Genomic DNA, 16,830 nt, shown 5'->3' with positions numbered 1-16,830 from the left:
GGCTGAGCCCGTGTCACCGCTCCCCTCCACGGCGGCCCTGCCGCCCCGTCCCCGCTGCAGCTGCGGCGAGCGCATCCCCGTCGGCAGCCGGGCCCCGCTCCCCGCGCCGGCCAGGCCGGGAGGAGGAGGAGCAGGAGGAGGCGCGGAGCCCTCCGCCCCCTGCGGCGGAGCGGCCGAGGCGTTAGGACCCGGCGGCGGCGGCTGGGCGGTGCGGGGCCGGGGCCGGGGCCGGGGCCGGAGCGGTGCCGGGCGGGGGAACCGCGCCGCCGCCTCCTCCTCTCCTCTTCTTCCTCCCGCAGCCGCCCCTGCCCGTCGAGGCAGCGCTCCCAGGCTCCCCCGGGGCGCTCGGCATGAGGAGGATCAGGGCTAATGCCATCGCCATCCTGACCGTCGCCTGGATCTTGGGCACTTTCTACTACTTATGGCAGGACAACAAGCCCCGCTCGGCGGCTGCCGGCAGGTCCGCCGGAGGCGGTAGCGGCGGCGCCCGGAGCGGGCAGAGGGCGGCCGGCAGGCTGGAGCTGCGCCGGGAGGAGAGGACCATCCCCCTCATCGTGAGTGAGCGGCGGCCGCCGGCATCCCGTCCTGCCGCGGCGGGGAGGATGCTCGGGGAGGGAGCCGCCGCGGCGGGCGCGGGGTGCGCCGGCGGAGGGCTGCGCTTTGCCTTCGGGTTGCTTTCTGTTTATTTTAGCATTCGCGCTTGTCACCATGGCAGCCGCTACAATCGGGGAGCAGGGTGGGCACTCTCGGGGGAATAGAGTAATGCCGCGGGTAAAGTGTTCGCGAGTTGTCTCCGCCGCTCTCAGCCCGGGCTCTGCTCCTCCGACTGAGAGCGGCTGCCCTTGGCCAGGGAAAAAGGCGCGTGAAACAGCTGGAAGGTTTTTGGTTCACGTTCAGAAGGTGCACACCTACAGATATGTACAGACACACGCACGCATGTATGTGAACACAGTGCTTTGCCGTCAGGACCAGCTGAGATCCGTGACCTCTCACAATCCCTTCCTCCGGCCAGCCGAGCTCCGAGCATCGGGCCGGGGGATGCGTATGACTGTACGGCTGGTACCAACCTCTGCCTCGGCCCCCTCTACTTGGCTGCCAGATGGGGGGCCTGGGTGCCTCTCGGGACGTCTGTCTCTCTGAGTCGGGCTCAGGCTAGGGTTTGGGCAGGGAGATGGTGGGAGCCCCCAGGGCTTCATTCCTAACCCGAGGGGTGGTAGCAGTGCCCTGATGTGCTACTTCAGTTTTGTTGAAAGCCCCACACTCTGCCCTCCTTGGGCTCAGTAGGGGGATAAAATTGAGCTCCTGACTTGAGGATGATGAGGACCTTTCTGCTCTGTCCGTGGGGGTGATTTGTCCTCCCTTCAGCCTGTATAATAGCATCAATAAAGGTCCGTGGGGGTGATTTGTCCTCCCTTCAGCCTGTATAATAGCATCAATAAAGCTCTCCCAACTCTAGGCAATCGCTTCATAAAAAATAAATCAGCCCCTGGAGCAAGAAGTGGCCCAGCAATACCATTCCCAGGAGTGATCCAGCTGAAGCAGTTCGGGAACTGCACTGTGTGTCACTCTTTGGTTGCGAATCCATTTGTCAGCTGGTTACGCACACATGGAAGCGAACAAAAGCAGCAACCCGGTCAGAGCCGGAGCAGGGGCCAGGCGCCAGGGCTGCCCGCGTCCCTCCTTGGCTGGCACCGGAGGTTTTTTGCCTCTGTCTCGCTTTTTTTCACCTGTAAAGCAGTAATGGGAAGTGTGTGTACAAGTGTTTAGGAAGCCCTGCGAATGTTTGGAAAATGCTGTCAGAGCAGCCCCAGCCCTCAGGCAGCAGGGTGGAAACTCTTCAGCTGAGCCCCTTGGCCATTGCTTGCAGCTGCTGAAAGTCAAAAGTCAAGGCTGAGGGTCTTGGGCAGAGCACTTCTATTATTTGCTGCTTGCTAGGGCTGGGGGCTGCCGGCAGTTCAGGCTGCTCTGGACCCTCTGTGGAGCAGGGCTGTGGAAATGAGTACGCTGAGGAGCTCTGTGCGAATGCTACTATTGCTTTTGGGTGCAGTGGGAAATGCTCTTAGGCTGGCCAGGGCTGAGTTGAACAAACGGAGGATTTGGAGCACTCCTGCTTTTTTTTGATTCCACCTAAGTGGCAGAGGAAGCTGCCCCTGAGCCTCTGATTTCTTGTGTGAGCTTGAACATGCTGCTCTAGCAGTTTTATTTCTCTGTTCCCCCGCTTATCCCTTCTGGTTTTTTATAGCATTTACTTTACTCCCTCTCAGAGGGCTTGTGAGGTTACATGAATCCGTATCGTTTGCCAAGCACCTTAAAATCCTCCTGAGGAGGATGCTGTGGCAGTGCCACACGTTGTTATATTGCTGCTGTTTGGGAAGGCAGTATGTGTTCATGGCTAACCCACAAAGCTTCTCCTTACAAGATACAATGCCGTGCAACAGCCACTCCAAATCTGGTCCTGCTCTCAAAACCGTGTAAATCATTCCAGCTCTGCTCCATGCCTGAAATCCCTTAGCAAGGAAAAATAATCATCCTTTGCATCTCAAATCCTTTTGTAACTGGGGTCCCAGGATGTGCCAGCCCTCCCAGCAGGGCTCTGAGTAGCAGCTGAGATGGAGGACCCTCTCCTGATGCACCTGGTGGTGGGGCATGGTGGAAATTTCGCATCCTGACCTGCCATGATGTATTTGCCTAGAGAAGGGAAACAGAAGGGTTTGTGGTGTTTGGGCTTTGCCTCATGCATGCAGGTTTCCCAAGGGGTTTCCGTGAGAGGCAAGGTGGTAAAATGCAGAATGTGTACTCCTGTAACTCTGCAGTGCTGTGGCAGTGGGGAGCCCAGCAGGCTCAGCAGCGGTGTGCACAACGAGCTGTCCCAGCCTTGGCCTCTGCCTGCGCTGCTGCTGGGGCAGAAACAGGGAAGTCACTGCATGTGGGCATGGGGCAGGAAGGTTGGTGGAGGTCTGGGGACAGCTCTGTCCCTCAGGACGTGGCATCTAGCAGTGGGTCTCGTGGTCTAAGCTGTGTGTGTGAGCCTGAGGGCTGCTCAGGCCAGGGCAGTAGCTCTGTGGATGATTCTTGGCATGCGGCCAGCTTTGCTCCCCAGCACAGCCCACCACCCTCTCCCAGCCAGCATGGGAAATGTGCCAGTTCTATTGCCCTGCTGGAGAAATAATGAACCTAGAGAAGCAGCTGTCCTTTGGCAGTGCAGAGCCCTCAACCCTGAGTTCATTCCCCTCAAAGTCAGATTATTTGACTTAATTTGTGATGGCGGTCATGTATAAGGGGAGGCGTGCCTGTGCTCTGCATGCTTCTCTGTCCCTCCTTGGCTTTCTGCAGAGCAACTGAGACAAACTGCCCATTTTGATCCAGCTTCTGGTTTCCTCTGCTCTGCATGAATGATGGTGTTGGAGTTCAGGTTTGGGCTCATCTGCAAATAAGGGTGACTCATGTGACTTATGGGTCTCTGGAAAAATATTTTTTCAGTTTTCTAAAATTGGCTGCTTTTCTGTCTGGAAAAAAGAAAAAAATCTTTCTTTTGGGTGAGTGAGTCCAAGAGTTCTGCTCTTGCATCTATGCTATGACATTTCAAATTCTGGGCAAGTGAAGGTGTATTGCATGGGTTTAAAAACTGAAGTGCTTTCTGGGCTTGTGTTTTTCTTCTTTATTCTCTCTTAATGTGAAGAATAAAAATCACCTCAGGTAAACACTGTAGTCAATTGCAAGTCTCAGCTTGAAACTGTTTTTTATTTGTTGATCTCATATTTATTAGCACAACGTTGAACTTAAAATCTGGATGTCTGATTCCTGGAGTCAGCAGGGAAATTTTTGAATATTTAAGCTGGGGCACAGAGCTGTCAGAGATCAGTGTCCCAGAAGCATCTCGTGCAGTAATAGTGATCCTAGAGATATCTGCTTTATATACAGAAATCTTGACGTGTGCCCTCTCTGCAACAGGCTTTTCACAAACAGGCTCTACAAATGCTTGAAATGAAAATTCAGATATTGTGAAATGGCAGGGCTCACTTGGTGACACGACGGGCCCCTGCATGCTTCTTCTTCTACTTACCACAGAGGGTAGAAACACAAGTGAGTACCACACTCCTAGAAGTGCATTCTTTTCTCTGGAGCACAGCATAGTTTCATATTGATTAGAAGGAGCCCTGAGAACTCTGACAGTTGGTTTGTGTGTTTCTGGAAGATGAGCTTCTTCCCTGGACTCTTTTCTGTCTCTTCTAGGCAAAAGGTTGTCTCCTGTCTCCAGGAAATTTCCAAAGGCCAGAAGCTGTGCTATGTGTCTTTGGAAGAGCTTTGACATCATTCCTGCACTATATACAGGTGGTTAATTGTTCACCATGTGCTGCATATCTGTTTCAGTATGGCACTGATGAGCAGAGCCCAGGGCACTGTTCTTCCCTGCCTAAAGACTGCAGCATGGGAAGCTCGCCCAGCACACTTGTGTCCCAGTGAAGAGAGCGAGGCCATTGCTGCAGTGTGGGCAAAGCTTGGTAGGCAGCTTTGAAAGAGAAATTTTTCCGTTGGCTGACTGTGAGCTGAGGGTGGGTGTATTTGCTCCTATTCCTTAGTCAAAAGCAGGATGTGAGGCTGCCCACAGGGTTCTCCAGCTTGCTGACTTCTCTGGGGTGGCAGGGAAGCAGCAACGTGCCTGGAAGTTGGAGACAAAAGTATCCTTATTAAAATGCTCTGAATTGTGTTAGGCTCTTTGCTCTGTTGCTCTTTGGAGCAGGTATGATGCCTCTTATCTGTGTCAATTGCTCTTTGGAGCCGGTATGTTGTCTCTTGTCTTCGTGCTGCCAACTTTTGTGACCTGTGTAGTTGCTCTGTGAGCCCACTGGAGCCAGTTTGGCAGTGGAGAGGCCCTATATTGTAATGCTGGCTCAGGTTGCCTGAGCTGAGCCCTCCTGGCTGCTCCCTACCTCTGTGCTCAACCTTGAAAAATGAGCCCTGGGGAGATGAGATCAAGGCGTCCTTTTTCCTTGTAGCAAAGGGTTTCTAAATGCTCTGTAAACATCACTGAGCTGCATGTCACCTGCCTGGTGAGACAGCAAGTAGGAGACTCCACTGGGATGCTTTGCTCAGAACAGGTGGTGTGTGTAGGCAAAGAACAAGTTGGTGAGGAAAGATGTCAATTGTTTAATTCCCACATCTTGTTTAGCCAGAAAGCAGGCAGAGCTTTACCTGCTCCTCTGAACTGCCAAACTGGCTCATTTAGCCATGCTTGTATTTGCCACCAAGTAAGACCATCTTGCTGTATGTTCTTCAGACCCTGGAACACCTAGTTAACTGCACACTCTGCTCTTCTTGCTTTGTGTTGCCTTTGGCTCCTGGGTGTCTGAATCCCGCAGAGCAGGTGCTGGCTGATGTTCATCGTGTGCTCATGAATGATTTTATTCTTGTCCCTTCATCACATTTCCTCTGTGTGCAGCTTTCAGAGGATGCTGTTTTCCTCACAACTGGGATAAGCTGCAACTTTCATGGCTTGCTAAATGACACCATTTTTCAGGGATCTATGTCCCATGAAGCACCTGCATGTGTGCCTGCCTGGAGACAGGTCTTGTAGCCTCAGGCACGTAACTCTGGAAACTGAGTTGGATCCTAAATATATTAAAAAACCCAACAAGAGGGGGATCAGCACTATTTCCTTGCATTGGCATATTGTCAGGCTTAATTTCAGACCTGCTGTGCTATGGAGAGAAAAGGCCTAATATTTAATGAGGTGTCACAGTTCATTTCAGCAGCTTCCTTACCATTTTACTCATGGCAGGTTGGTCCCTCTTGAGTCTCCTGCCTTTTGGGGCAAGGATCAAACATATGGCTCTGTAGGTTTCTTTCTGCTCTTATGCTGAGTGTTTGAGTTTGCACACATGTGCACAGAGCACGCGAGGCTCTGTGGTCTTCCCAGGGCTGTGGTGCTGCCTGTAAGCTGGACCACCACAGCTGCATCAGCAGGAGCTTGAGGCCAGGAAGGTACAGTGAGCAAACCGGTGAAGTTACCACGTTCAACAGCTCACAAAATGCTCATGTTTTCTTAAAACATCTTCCTTTCAAGTTAAAGTGGAGGAAACTTCATCTCTCCATCCTACCAGCCTGCAAAACAGCTCTGCTCCCTGTGGCTCTGCAGATATCTGAGGTGTTGGACGTGAGATAGAAAGGAAGCTGCAGGTTGCAGTGCCAGCCGTTTTGCAAGTGAAGGTGCCCCTGCCAGTTTCTGGGTTTGTCTGTGCTGTTCAGCCTGGCTGTTCTACTGCCAAAATCCAGCACCTGCCTGGCTCTTCCCAGCACCTGTATGGCCTCTGCTCTTCCCAGTTTGTATCAGGGTGGGGGACACACAGTCCTTAATGCTTGGGGTTTTGTGATAGCCATTTCTGCCGTGGCCAGACCCTTGCAGCACTGATTTTTTTTGATCTCTGTGGCATCTCTCTTATGGCACATGGGACCTGTGCCAACTCCCTGGGAAAGGATGACTTGACTTGCTAACTTTTTCTCTAAGGGTATTACTGCAGGAGGAAGATTCTGTGTCAGCTTCACCATTTAATATTTTATTTACTGTGTTTATGTTTTAAAAATTGGGAAATGGCTGATGTTTGTCTAAATGGCAGAAAATTATTTTCTATTTAATTTGTCCCAGGGGCCCTTGTGATGGATTAAAAATAAAAGAAAAATAAAAGAAATTATTCACAATAGTAATATTAATAAAATCCAGTTGGAAGCACTGACCTTAATTGTTAATCAAAATGATGCTGTAGCTGCAGTGAGGTAGCTGGGGCTTGGGAACATGGTGGTCTGGGCAGACTGGGACAGTGTGTAGAGGTGAGGGAAGGCCCAGTGCAGTGCTCCTGAACATGATTTATTTTACTAGAGTCTTTTCATTAAATCACTGGGTGAAGCAGTTGCAAGTTTTAGAGAGCTGAAGCATTTGTTAGTATGCAGCTGCTTCCTCAGTTAGATTTGTCTTTGCATATATAAAACTGTCTTAAGATTTAAAGACTAGAAATTTAGTAGTGTTGCTAGAAACAGAAAGCTTTGATAGACATCTCAGGTTGCTGTTTGCCATGGTGAAACGTGGTCCAGACACTTCATCCCAAGGCAGGCAGGTTGAGAGTCACTTAAAAGGTAAGGGGAGAAGATGTTTTGTTTCAGTGGCGCTGAACTGGGACTGCCCATTTTGGAGCGCTGAAAACTGACTTCATTATTCCTGTTGGAAAGACATGCAGAGCACAAAGGCAATGAAACAAACAGGGAGAGCAGGGGACCCTGGCTCACCTCTGCATTGTCTCACTTCTGCAGGGGAAGCCCCAGGGCAGAGCCCAGCAAGGTGGGATCTCTTGCTCTTCTTTGGCTCCCCATAGAATGCCAGCTGGTTGTTCCTATTCCAGGTCACCTCAGTGCAAGTCCCAGGACCTTGCTTTCTCTTTCCTGTTCTGGCTGTGTACGCTGCTCTCCAGCCCTACCACACAGCTCCTGCAGGAGGCTTGTGGGCTCTTTGGGGTTGTTTTGTCAGCTGTCACTGCTGCTGTGTCTGTCCATGCCCAGTGCAGAGGCCATGATCCACAACACATCCCATACTGTTGCATTAAGGTAGATACTGAACCACAGTGAGACCCATGGAGTGGGAGATGAGCTGCCTTATTGACTGAGCTGAACTCATCTTCCTTACAGACTCTTCATATGACTTGGTTTCCCCAAAGTCTAAAATGAAAATTTTGTCTACTTCACAGAGCTTTTGGGCAGCTTAGCTTGCAGGTTTTGTAAAGGGCTGGAGATGAGAGAGATAACCGTAGCAAAATATTTGGTTGAGTTCCCCCATTGTGTACCCTGTGAACAAGGAACGGGATTAGCAGAAATGTAGCAGGGCCGATCTGCTGCAAGAGGAGAGTGGTCCCAGTTGTGCTTGGGGCTGTGGAGACAGTGAGATATATGGCGGTACCTTTAAAACAAAATCAAAAACAAAAATAATATAGTGGTCTCTTAGGCCCTATCTCTGCAGAGAAATTACCTGTGTTGTTACATGGTTTGAGCATATGGGTGATTTCTCAGTGTTGGTAGAGACCGGGTTTTTGATCGGCAGCTGTGTGCTTCCTTTGGTGCTACCTTCTTTCAGCTCCCCCAGGGGCATCATCCCTGCAGAGACCTGCCTCAGCTCCCTCTGCAGTGCCACTGCAGGTCTCACAGCACCGTTGGTGTCCCCCTGCAGCCCCAGGATGTGAATGAAGCTGCCACCTGCGGCTGCCCCAGGGCTGGGAAGCTGTTTTCACTGGTGAGATGATGCTTGGCTGGTTGTCCTGCCATGGTGGAGCTGGAGGGTTGCCTTTGAAGTTCAGGCTTCAAGGCTGCCATGGTTGGGCTGGGGCAGTGCTCTAACTTCTAACTGTTATAGCATGGTCACTGATGACATTTGGCTAAAGCTGCAGAAAGTTATCTGCTTTAACCTCTTGTTTTCAATTCTCACACTTAACAAATTTTTCATCTTGTATACTGCAATATGATCTTTTTGAGGAGGCTTTGTTTAACAGCAGAGAGAGAAAGCACCTGTGCTGAAATCTGTATCAGACATTTTGTGTGCCTGTGAGGAAAAAAAAAAGACTATTTTTCTTGCCTTTATTGTTTTGGATGACTGCCCTGAAACAGCTAGGGCTTGGCTGGAAAAGTGCTTCTAACCAATGAAAGTGTCTTCAGAGGTTCTCTGTGAAAATCTTTCTGCAGGACAAAATTGGAAAAATGATGCTTTCCATCTGCTTGCATGCTGAGTGCCCTGAACAAAGTATTTGCTGCCAGAGAGTGTCATGCCCAGTAATACTATGCTGTAACTTTTTGCCTTTTGGTACCAAGTTTTCAGTAAAAAGTGTAACTAATAAGGAAGAGTGTGTAAGAGCTGCAAAAAAGCAGTGCAGCTCCTTGGGTAACTGGTCAGTTAGTCTCTGACTACAGGAATCTGGATACAGTGGCAGTGCAAATAGGGGCCATCACTTCCACACAATGAAACTGAAACAATTGTGTGCTTCTTATGTAGTTCCCTGTAGTCTTTTGAAATTGTAAAAAATAATAGTAGAGTATTGGAGTTAAAAACTGTGAATGGTGCAAGCGCTCACTGCCAAGTCCTGGTGCGTGTGATCATGCTGTATTTCCCAGGTGCTGTAATATGCATGTCTTTTGTGGTGGATTTTTTTTTTCCTTTGTACCTTTCAATGAGATTTATTCAGATCTATTTGTGTGGTAGGACTTACCAACCACCAGGCTGCTGATGGAGTTGGCTGCATTTATCTCCCAATCTTCTGAAATGTCTCCATTTGGCTGAACTACCTGTTTTATGCCTGAAGTTAGGGAACAGCCTCTCAAAGTGACCTCTGAAGGCTTGGCAGGAGCATTGACAAACAGGTAGGGGCATAACCCTATCTCTGGCCTAGGGGTGTTCAGTTGCCACATCCCTGTTGGTGTGTCACTTGCAGAGCTGGCTTCTCTGTCAGGGGTAAGCTGGGGTGAGCACAAAGGTGTTTTCCTCATTGCTTGGGTGCAGGGTGGTGTTTATAGTGAGCTTGGGTTGGCAGCAGAAGAATGGATGCTGTGCAATGAGGTAACCCTTTCAAAAGTTGTGTTGGAGAAAATCTGAATGAACTTGGCATCTGTTTGTATCCTCCCTGTATTTGGGTAGTCTGAGTCTGGTTGTTGGGCCTTGGAATGCCAGATTGCTGTGCCATCTCTGCTAGCTGAGTGGTCCCGTGGGACATTTTGGTGCATTTCCAGCCTGTGCTGAGAAAACTGGACCACACTGGCTGGGCAGCCCAAAAGAAACTTTGGGAAGGGTTGGGAAATCGGTATTCCATCAGGACTAGCTGTGAATCTGTCAGGCCAGGAAATGATGAGATGAGGTCAAGTGAGGTCTGGCCTTGGAGAAGCTGCCCAAGCACCTATCAAAAGCTGCCTTTGGCTGAGTGTGAAAGGATTTTAAGCGAGTAGTTGGACTGCTGGCTCAGATCAGGTCCTTGAACAGCCATCAATCTCATGCTACATGTTAGGTGAGTCATGAGGAGGTGGTTAACAGTGAAAGCAAATACTGTCCCTACAGCACAGGATACAGATTGAGTCACATCAGGTGACAGGAAAAATCTATTGATCTGCCTGCATTACTCTCCTTACAGTGTTATTAAAAATTATGCATTGTAAATAATTTAATCATTACATTTTCTTGGGCCCAAAGCCTCGCTTTCAGCAAAGATGTTGGAGCTGAAAGGAAACATGGTGAGGTGATACAAATCATTGTGTGTGGCAGGGCTAATGTGAAATACAGGTTTATGGCTACATTATTCTCTCTGTTGCTGCTGTTCAGCTTTTAATTGTGCATTACTGCCCTGTGTGGTTGGTACCTTTGTTTTACCTTTGTTACCTTTGTATCTGTGACTCAGAAGGGCTGCCTGGGTCCTTCTGCCACCCCTGTGGGCTTGGATGCATCAGTCATGGCATGGCAACATCACAGCAGTAGTGTTCTCCACCAGCATCCTTGGGGCAGCGGGTCTTCACTTGCACTGAGGAATTGCAGGGGACAGTGTTCTGTGAGGACCTTGTAAGAGACATTTAATATGTGCAAAGCTGAGCCCTTTAAATCTTGGTGCCCTAGTTAACGGGGATTTAGTCCTTCCAACCTGTCACAGTCCATCTCATTTTTCCCTCTCTTTACTTTTAGTTAGAGGATTAAAATTGTCGCATTGAGCTTAAAAGGGATTGGAATGCTCTGTATTTTTCTTCTGCTTTTGCCCAATATCTCCTAAGAGACATCATAAAGAATGGCCAAGAATGGATAAACAGGTATTAACACCACTGCAAGTGCTGAAGAAAAGGTGAGAAAACTCTCCCTACCCTCTTGTGGCGGAGTTGTTGCAGGGTCTGTCAGGATGCTGGTGACCTGCTGGGCTGCGGCAGCTGCCCCACACACCGGCATTAGTCTGTGTCTACAGATTGCCTGGAGGCAGGAGCAGGGGCTTCGGGCACTCAGCTGGGCAAGACCAGCAGCTGCACTGATGGGAACTGGGTGTATGAAAGGATTCCCTTCTCATTCTTCCGTACCTCCTGTACCACAGGAGCCGTGTAAGACTCCCCAGTTCACCAGTGTGCAAGAGGAACTCACTCCTGCCAGTGTGCTGCGTGTTCAGAAAACCCAGTCCACAGTTCTGCACAGTCCCTTCAGCTTGGCTTCAGCAGAATCCAGGATCTAAACTTCAAATGCAGTGTCTTGACTTGTTTTTTGGTGGGACAGGAGGGGAGGGGTGTAGCTGGGTGATGCTGTTCACCCTGGAAGAACACTTAAAAGTGTTACAAAGTAGAAATGCAGGGCTTGGACCATTCCCTAGTTCATGTAGCAGTGAATCTAAGAACTTAGGAAATAATGCTGCATATGGTATTTATTAAATATCCAGGAAATTGCTAAACGATGTCTGCGACAGATTCATAATGACTAAGTAAATTTTGACTATCTGCAATACATCATCAATTTTCTTGTCTAGCTTTCTGTTAGTGCTTTTATAATTCTGCTAGAAGTACACCTCCCACTGCCATGTTTAATTTGCTAACCCTGTACGGATGCTGGTCTTCAGCATTCTCTGTGGCAAGGACAGCCATGAAGCATGTTGCCAGAAGGTTATTTTAAGTCAGTAGAGGCAATTTGTATTTTTCTGGTCTTGAGTAGGTGAGTGGAATTTGAATGGAAAATATTTCCACTTGGGCCAGAATTTGCTTTAAATTTGCTGTTCAATATTTTTCTTCCTAAATTCTCATATCTGATGGGGGTAAATTTAGATGCATTTTGATCAGTGCCTGTCAGTTGGGAGCCATTTGAGTCAGATGCTGCTTATCCTGGGGTGGGCTCAGCATCTGTGCAATGCAGAGATCAGATTTGCACTGGGTTGCAATGGAGGTGACTCCAGCCATTACCTGGAACTGCTTGGCAGGAGTGGAGTGAGGGCTGGCAGTATGCTGAGGGCTCAGGTGCAAAAGGAGAGACGTGGGGAGAAGCTGTTCTCTACAGAACCTCCTTTTCCCTGCCCTAGGTGTGTACCAGGGAAGTGCACAACTCACAGCTGGATGTGTGCCTCTGTAGCAGGTTCTTTCTGTAGGTGAGGGACATGTTTGGGGTTCTTCTGTGAAGGGAGAGTGAGTTAGGGAGACTAGTTGAATAATGAGCCATTAGGGGCTGCCACAAGCCTGCTTGGAGTCACCAATTGCCTTGCCATCCTTTTTCAAGCAATTTGCATGTAAGAGTGGCGTGAGATCTCCCATTTGTCTTGCTCCTATCCAAGACCTCACACAAGGCCTGTACTGCTGGGTGCTTCCTGTTTATCGGCAAATCTCTTTGGCTATCCAGACTCTTTTGTGCAAATGTGAACAGAAAAGACAGCTTCTGCCTTGGGGTTTTTAACCTCTGTACATGAATGAGATAAAGAGTTGGGGATAGAAAGCATTTTTTCCCCCATTCCCCTGATGGAGAGCTGAGATTAAGCCTTGAGCTCTGCTGAAAGGAAACAAAGCATTATTCAGAACTGCTAACCTGTGGTTATTAACTCTGATGAAAATACCAGTGAAGCCAGGTCAATACACAGCTTGGAAATTAATTGTGTACCAACACATATTCAATGCATATTGGCCATCCCTCATTACATTTTGCATTGATAATATATTTGGACCACCTCCTCAGCCCCTGTAATTTCTGTCACCAGTGATGGCACATATTGTATGTAACCTGAGTGGGCTGGGACACCTTGAGGGAAACAAATTTGGATTGTGGCTGGAGGGAATGTCTTGGGAAATCCCCTCTCTGGGATTGCCTCAGTTACCTCAAATGCCAACTTGGGTTTTGGTGTGCATTTAGTTCTGCATGTTCATTCTGGGGGAAGAAGTAGCATCTGAGAATTAGCTGCTAGGACAAGAAACAGGTTAGAAAAAACTTCTAAGTGATGTGTAAATGTTAATCATTAATCCTGTTACCACGTAGCAACATGACTTCTCATAATGATTAACTGCCTCGCCAGGCTGTACTGGAATAAATCTTAGGGTGTTTGCTGAGCTCTGGAAGCTGGGCTTCAGCTTCTCCCACCTAAGCCCAGCTGCTGAATGGTGTTGAAACGCTCCTTAACTGTCTGGGCAGATCAACAGCAGGAGTCCTTGGGGGATGGTGCTTCTTCATTCTCAGTTCTGCTTTTGAAGACTTACAGTCCCAACTTAATCAGGGTAAAATGAGGTTCCCCATGTTACATTGTTTTCAATGCCAAACAACGTCCTTAACCACGAGCTAAAACCAGTATTCCGTGTAATTTGCTCTTCTGAGTGGAAAATACACTGTAACACTTTTAATCATTCTCTCTCTGCAGAAAAAAAGAGTTTTTTCATCAGGGAATATGTTCCTGGCGTTTGTAGTATGTACTCATTTATTGTCTTGCTACCCAGTTCTTTGTGCAGACAGATGAAAACAGGAGTGCTGGATGCTGAGATATGCCTGGCCGGTGGCATGTGGCACAAGTTGTCACAGGCACTACCATCTGACTGGGCATATGGCCTTTTCCCCACAAGTTATTAATAGTCAAATGCAAGTGCATAACATTGTCTGCTTTTGTGGGACCAGAAGTTTACAAAGGTAAATGTAGCTTGTTGTTCTCGTTTTTCTTCAGATAGGAATCTGAATGTCAGGCATCTGCTGCTGCCACTGCAGACCCAGCTGTGTGCTGAGAAGGGGTACTTGGCTAGTTCAGGCTCCAGCAGTCTGGACAACATCAGCTGGAAGATGAAAAGGTATAAGTAGATGGCCAGGCCTTTACCATGGTTGTTTTGGCAAGTGATATTGGGCAGTATTGCCAATAATTCTGTAATGAAAGCAGGGAAAATTTGGCAGTCTAAGTGTGGGGCCCCGGGGTACAGCCTGTACCTGGGCTGGATAACCCACTCTGTGCAGCATGCTGGAGAGCAGCTCTCCTGATCAGAGGAGTAATGTTTCTAGGTCAGCAGCAATATACCACTTCGAGAAAGCTCCTAACAAGTACAAGCAACTCAACATCCTTCGGTAAGTCTGTCCTGTTTGACACAGGCTTGCTACTGCTTCTTGAAGATCTCCACATGGTGCTGTTGGGGTAGTGGGAGTGGGACACAATTGGTTCTGAAGAGCTGGTTTTTGTCTAAGTGCAGAATGGCTCTGCCCTGTAAGCAGAAGCGGACTCTTTGGACTTACTTGAGGGGAAAAGATGGACAAAATAGACCAAAAGCCTGATGATCTAAAAAGAAATACCTTTGCTCCTGAAAAGGGTGAGTAAAAAATCCCTGCCTGTTTGGTAGTGCCATTCAGGCTCCCTATTGGTTGTGCTTCCAGAAGAACTGTGTGAAAAACAACTGTATGGGAATGTCTTGGATGTTAGAGGGCAGCTCAGCTGTCTGTTATCAAGTCTGACTTGGAGGAAGGATTTATACTGTGCTTTAGTGAGTGCTGAACTGAAAGAACTTGTCACTGTGTATTTCTCAAAAACATGTTTTAAAAAAAGTCAGTTAGCTTTAATGAAATTGATTTGGTGCATTTCTGAGAGTGTGATGGCAGTTTTCTCCTTGATTTGCTGAACTAGCTTATCTGAATTGGAGGAGCTTGTTTGGTGCCTCCTTGGGATGAGAAAGGTGCATGAAGAAATGTGGAGTGCAAGGACTTCTTTATTAGTGTTCTCCTAGTACAGAGAAAGTGTGGAAGTATTAAAATGTATTTAAAACTATTTTAATATGTTTTAAATATATGAATTTTCACTGAAATGTAGACTCTTAATAATGCCTTAAAATAACTGTAGCCTCCGTGCGATGCTGCCTTCAGCAGAAATGGCTCCATGGCTCCTGGAGCTTCTGGCCTGCTTTGGGAGGTACAGAAACCATCTGATAGCTCTTGCTTTCCCCTGTCCCATTAAACAGGTTGCCAAAATAAAATGCAGTAAGCACAATGCTATGGTTTTAGTCTATATTGAACCAGATTGGAACCAGTGTTTGGAACCAGCAGGAAAGATTATCTAAGGATGCTGGGGTTACAGAGTAGAATTCAATGTGACTGGGCTGGAGCTGGCTAGCCTTTAGAGATGTGTGGTTTGGGAGGAGAGGATTGCTGTTAGAGAGGCCTGTCTGCTCCTTTAGAGGTAATTTAACAGCCTGCCTTCCATTCAGGCAAGGGAAATGCTATCAGTAGATTTTTTCCTATTGTATTAAATGACCTGTCTGTATGTCATGGCCTAATTGCATTACCCCAGAGAGCAGTGGATAGAGGATGATTTTCCTTGAAAATTTTCTTTTCTGCATTGGGAAGGGACTGCTCCCATCTGATTCAGCTGCCAGGCAGCCAGATTTCTCTCTGCTGGTCAATAAACAGAAACTGCAGTTTTATGCACCAGAAGCTGGGGTACTGGCTGCTGTAGTTATGACTTAATTACTAGTGTCATTAGTTAGGACTTGGATATTGCACCAAGCTAAGGATCTATCTGCTACAGATGTACATGTTGAAAGTGAATCCATATATCTACATTAAACAGATTTCTAGTGGCATCTGTTCTGCCCAATGGTTTTTGCAGGGCAAACAGTCCACAGACAATAAGACTGAAACACTTCAATTGTTACTTTCAGTAATAAACATTTTTTGCATTGACAGGTCATGTGCACTTGACTGTTCAGAAATGTGGTCAGTGTTTAAGCATCTTCTTTTACAGATCAAAAGTCTGAAGGAGGCTCAGAAAGGTTAAAGTCTTGATTTACACTGATTGCTCAGGCTCCATTGACTTTCTCTTTGAATGTCTTTCCCGCTGGGCATTTAACTGACATCCCCTTCCTTAGAGCTTCAGTGCATGTTTAAATAGTCATGGCTCTTCTGCAGGGAAGGCAGGGGTAATAAGGAAAATTGAAGTGACTATACCCTGCTGATGCACAGTGCCAGCATGCATTCCCCCCCCAGGATGATGCCTCTCCTCATTGTCTTTAGAAGGCAGCATTGAGAGTTCTCAGGTCTCCATTTGCACGTGGGACATCTTGCAATGCTGCAAGGTGAAGGCCCTTGTAATGAGTGGCTCAAGAGAGGCAGACAGTAATGAGTTGTCCAGGAATGGTTCATTGGCTCCTGCCTGGCAGAAGGAAGAGTGTCACTGTGATTAGTGCTTTCCTAGCTATACAATTGAATTTTACCCTTGACCTTGGTTCCTGGTTTAGACAACATCCCTCATGTGAAACACATGCCATTTACACAGGGTTCTTAATTAGAAGAATTCATCATAAACATAGGCATCTCTCTCTTGTTATTATAGCAGCAGATACAGATTAATCACATCCTCAAAAATGTGTCTGTTGTTGTTCACTATTTCTATGAAATTGGCAATCCTTGATGTCTGCAGAAAGATGAAGTTCCTTACAACATTGCTGTGCTACCATTATTATGTTTTTAGTTAGTTAATGAACTAGTGACTTTTGAGTTGAGATAATTCCACAAGGCTTGCTATCTGTTGACCAGCAAATGCTTAAAACTTGCATATTCAAAAATATCTAGATCTGTGGGAATAAAGGGGGAAAATCACTGCATGTTTAAATTTTTAACAACAGTCCCCTCCTAAAACATCTAAGTTTTCTTTTCCCATACTGCCACTAGAAAGGAAGGGATAGAGCGCAAAAAAATAATTTGCTATGATAATTTCAAAATTAACAGTTTGGTTTGGGGTACATCTTACACCCTACTTTTTCTCTCTGCCCTCCCTCAGGTGGCCAAGGCATGCCATTTTGAAAGCATTCAAAGGAGAGGAAGTCCATTGTCTGTGCAAAGTTCAAGAATTAGAG

At 47.6% G+C, this 16,830-nt stretch overlaps 1 protein-coding gene across 2 annotated transcripts in view; it reads left to right on the top strand.

The window, feature by feature from the left end:
* Positions 1–238: 238 nt before the first annotated feature.
* The window catches only part of GALNT16 (polypeptide N-acetylgalactosaminyltransferase 16), a 73,908-nt gene continuing 57,316 nt past the window's right edge, over positions 239–16,830 (top strand). For both annotated transcript variants that reach the window (XM_015631993.3, XM_015631992.3), the window contains exon 1: positions 239–554. In XM_015631993.3, coding sequence (XP_015487479.1) covers positions 351–554 — 204 coding nt within the window. In that variant the 5' untranslated portion in view covers positions 239–350. The remainder of the gene's footprint in view (positions 555–16,830) is intronic.

This window comes from Parus major, chromosome 5 (assembly GCF_001522545.3).
Source record: "Parus major isolate Abel chromosome 5, Parus_major1.1, whole genome shotgun sequence".
Classification (NCBI taxonomy): Eukaryota; Metazoa; Chordata; class Aves; order Passeriformes; family Paridae; genus Parus; species Parus major.
The sequence above is the reverse complement of the archived record's forward strand: the minus strand, read 5'-3'. Positions and strand labels throughout refer to the sequence as shown.